Genomic DNA, 4,312 nt, shown 5'->3' on the forward strand with positions numbered 1-4,312 from the left:
TCTAGTTCCGGCACCGTAAGAGATCTTCTGGCTGGGGTTCATGTCTTTAATACCAGCACTCGGCATCAAAGACCCGAAGAGCTTTCTGAGTTTGAGAATAGCCTGGTCTCCATAGTGACTTCCCGGACAGCTGGGGCTACAGAGAAAAAGCCTGTCTCAAACACACAAGAACAAACTAGCAAATAAGTCTTCTGAAAGAAGACTAGGGCTGGGGACCCAAAATGATCAAGACACAGAGAGAAGCCCAGGATGGTTCCCCAGCTTTGCACAATGCACATAGAACTTACCAAGGACTCTTGCTACTTCAGAGTTCTTTAAAGTCATTTTTCATGTTGTTTCCACTGGGGAAACCAACTTCAAAAACAGCTTCCTTCCACCCTCCTTACTGCAACATGCAGAGAAAAGCATTCGTGCTTTTGTCTTAATTCACGTATTTGTTTTAAGCATCCATGCCAAGCCAACAGCATCCATCAGTGACTGACAATTGACCAAGTTGAATGTATTTGTTTGTTAGGTACACTCATGTTTTAGTACAGAGCATGTTTATAATTTAAAGTCACAAAATTAGTATTATAATTTTTGAAATATCAGGAGTTAGTAGTTGAATTTAAGGTAATGTTCACAATAACTTTGAAACGCTTCTATATTTTTTCGGAAGTGGATCTACCAAATGATTACTGTTAGTATTTTTTTCACCGGGATCATGCAGGTCTCTACACTTTGAATACCAGCACTTAAATCAAAATAAAAAGAGAAATAAATAGATTTTAACAAGCAAGGAAGGAATGGAACACAACGAAAAAAGTACATGCAATTGTGAATACGGACGCTTGGTGGCGCTGCAGGCTAAGCGTGTGAATAAAAGGCTCTGCAGATGCCCTGGAAGCCATTACTGGGCATCAGAACTAAGATTGCTCCCTAAAAGAAGGTGGCATTCAGGCTGTATCTAGGAGCGAAATCTTCAGAGAAGGCATAGCTCCAATAGCAAGTCTGAGTAAAATTTAGTTCTATTATTCCCTCAAAACGCGAGAGTGGATTCAAACAAATTAAAAGGCTCTGCCCCTTCTGGATCCAGTGTGAACAATGGAGACAGCGCGAGCAAAAACGCCACAGCAAAGGCAAGTCGTTTTTCTTACTATATTGTTGCTTTTGGGGGAGGCTGGCACTGAGGCAATTAGATACTCCATGCCAGAAGAAACGGAGACTGGCTACTTGGTGGCTAATCTGGCAAAAGATCTGGGTCTTAAGGTGGGGGAACTGGCCACTAGAGGGGCACGAATGCATCATAGAGGGAACAAAGAGCTCTTGCAGTTGGATGCAGAGACCGGGAATTTGTTTCTGAAGGAAAAACTAGACCGCGAGGAGCTGTGTGGGGCGACAGAACCCTGTGTGCTGCACTTCCAGCTCATACTGAAAAACCCTGTGCAGTTCTTCCAAACTGATCTGCAGCTCACAGACATAAACGACCATTCTCCAGAGTTCCCCCACAGGGAAATGCTCCTAACAATTCCCGAGAACGTTCAGCCAGGCACTGTGTTTCCACTGAAGGCGGCTCAGGACCCTGACATAGGCAGCAATGCTGTTCAGAACTACACAGTCAGCGCCAACCTCCACTTCCATGTAGTTATTCACAGTCATGCCGATGGCAGGAAATACCCGGAGCTGGTGCTGGACAGAGCACTGGACAGGGAGGAGCAGCCTGAGCTCACTTTAACCCTCACTGCTGTGGATGGAGGGTCTCCTCCCAGGTCTGGGACCACCACAGTTTGCATTGAGGTCGTGGACATCAATGATAACGCTCCCCAGTTTGTACAGTCGCTCTATGAAGTTCAGGTCCCCGAGAACAGCCCACTTGATGCCTTAGTATTGACGGTCTCTGCCAGGGATTTAGATATGGGACCTTATGGGAATGTAGCCTACTCTCTGTTTCAAGGTGGTGAAGTTTCTCAACCATTTGTAATAGACCAAGTCACAGGAGAAATTCATCTGAGCAGAGAGTTGGATTTCGAGGTAACTAACCGTTATAACATAGAAATTGCAGCCACGGATGGAGGAGGCCTTTCGGGGAAATGCACTGTGGCTGTGCAGGTGTTGGATGTGAATGACAACGCCCCTGAGCTGACCATCTCCACACTCACAAACCCTATCCCAGAAAACTCGCCGGAGACTGTAGTTGCTGTGTTCAGTATTTTTGATTTAGATTCTGGGGACAATGGAAGGATGGTGTGTTCTATCCAGAACGACCTTCCATTTCTTTTGAAGTCCACATTCGAGAACTATTACACTTTAGTGACAGAGGGGCCACTGGACAGAGAGAGCAGAGCTAAGTACAACATCACCATCACAGTCAGCGACATGGGCACACCCAGGCTCACAACCCAGCACACCATAATGGTGCAGGTCTCTGACGTCAACGACAACGCCCCCGCCTTCACACAAAGCTCCTACACCCTGTTTGTCCAAGAGAACAACAGCCCCGCCCTGCACATAGGCACCATCAGCGCCACAGACTCAGACTCAGGCTCCAATGCCCACATCACCTACTCGCTGCTGCCCACCCACGACCCACAGCTGCCCCTCTCCTCGCTCATCTCCATCAACGCCGACAACGGGCAGCTGTTCGCGCTCAGGGCGCTGGACTACGAGACCTTGCAGAGCTTCGAGTTCCTCGTGGGTGCCACAGATCAAGGCTCGCCCGCGCTCAGCAGCAAGGCTCTGGTGCGCGTGCAGGTGCTGGACGCCAACGACAATGTGCCCTTCGTGCTCTACCCGCTGCAGAACGCCTCTGCGCCCTTCACAGAGCTGCTGCCCAGGGCGGCAGAGCCAGGCTATCTGGTCACCAAGCTGGTGGCAGTGGATCGCGACTCGGGCCAGAATGCCTGGCTGTCGTTCCAGCTGCTGAAGGCCACGGAGCCAGGACTGTTCAGCGTGTGGGCTCACAATGGCGAGGTGCGCACCTCCAGGCTGCTGAGTGAGCGCGACGCGCCCAAGCACAGGCTGCTGCTGCTGGTCAAGGACAATGGCGATCCTCCGCGGTCTGCCAGTGTCACTCTGCATGTGCTGCTGGTGGATGGCTTCTCTCAGCCCTACCTGCCTCTGCCTGAGGTATCGCGCGACTCGGTGCAGGACAGTGAGGACTTACTCACACTCTATTTGGTCATTGCCTTGGCGTCTGTGTCTTCGCTCTTCCTCTTGTCTGTGCTGCTGTTCGTGGGGGTGAGGCTGTGCAGGAGGGCCAGGGCGACCTCTCTGGGTGGCTGCTCTGTGCCTGAGGGCCACTTTTCTGGTCACCTCGTGGACGTTAGTGGTACAGGGACCCTGTCCCAGAGCTACCAGTATGAGGTGTGTCTAACCGGAGACTCTGGGGCCACAGATTTCACTTTCCTCAAGCCTGTTATTCCCAATAGTCTGATTCCAGACACTTACATGTTGAATGGTTAAAATTATAGAAATTACTTAGGTGTCATTAAGAGAAAGATAAAATAGTAGCTGTTGGGTTATTATTTTTCATTTATTTTTCTGGTAATAGGTAAAAATTCCCTGACATGTTATATATATATATATATATATATATATATATATATATATATATATATATATATATATATGGCTTTCCTTTTACATCATCAGCTAATTCTTCAACTGTCTCCTGTCTTACCAACGCAATCTTAGCATATGTTTTTTCTTACTCAGAAGTAAAATCTTCACTCTGTTAGTGATGACTGAAATAAGTTTAAATCTCATTTATTGTAGTGAATTTGGTGGGTAATGTAGAATCCTTAATATTTTCACAATTTATCTATAACAAATCCCTTCTTGATTTTTAGGAGGGATTCTAACTATGTAATGTGCTAGGCTTATTGTGATGTTTCCATACATGCAGATAATGTACCTTTTTCATTTAGTCTCATCCCTAATCCTCAGCTCTCTCCCTTTGCTTTCATATAACCCCTGAATACCACTGAGAAGTGAAAATGTTCAACTCTTTGTGTGTGTGGCTATTGTTCCACCCATTTTACTGCAAGTGATGTAGTTTCATTCCTTCTTTATGGATGAGTAAAATCACATTTGTGGGTTGGATGGGTAGATCAGTTGGTAGAGTGTTTGCTTGACATGCACAATGCCCTGGATTTGAGTCCCAACATCACATAGCAAGCATAAGCTCCATCTGGGTTATGTGAGATTCTGTCTCTCAAAAGACAAAACGAAGCATTTTGCATAGACACTACATTTTTATCCATCTGTTACAGTAATCTTAAAGTGTTTTCTTTATAGTTAAATACAGTGTTAAGAACAAATGAAATGTTTTCTT

At 46.5% G+C, this 4,312-nt stretch overlaps 1 protein-coding gene across 1 annotated transcript; it reads left to right on the forward strand.

Moving 5' to 3' along the window:
- The first annotated feature begins 1,083 nt into the window (after positions 1 to 1,083).
- On the forward strand, positions 1,084 to 3,441 carry LOC119814590 (protocadherin beta-6-like). Its single transcript, XM_038330468.1, has one exon. It carries the CDS (start codon positions 1,084 to 1,086, stop codon positions 3,439 to 3,441), a length of 2,358 nt encoding a protein of 785 aa, XP_038186396.1.
- The last annotated feature ends 871 nt before the right edge of the window (positions 3,442 to 4,312 follow it).

This window comes from Arvicola amphibius, chromosome 5 (genome assembly GCF_903992535.2).
Source record: "Arvicola amphibius chromosome 5, mArvAmp1.2, whole genome shotgun sequence".
NCBI lineage: Eukaryota > Metazoa > Chordata > Mammalia > Rodentia > Cricetidae > Arvicola > Arvicola amphibius.

What these genes read in the sequence shown, in the direction of transcription:
- LOC119814590 (XM_038330468.1), top strand. Translation starts at nt 1,084, where the DNA reads ATGGAGACAGCGCGAGCAAAAACGCCACAGCAAAGGCAAGTCGTTTTT.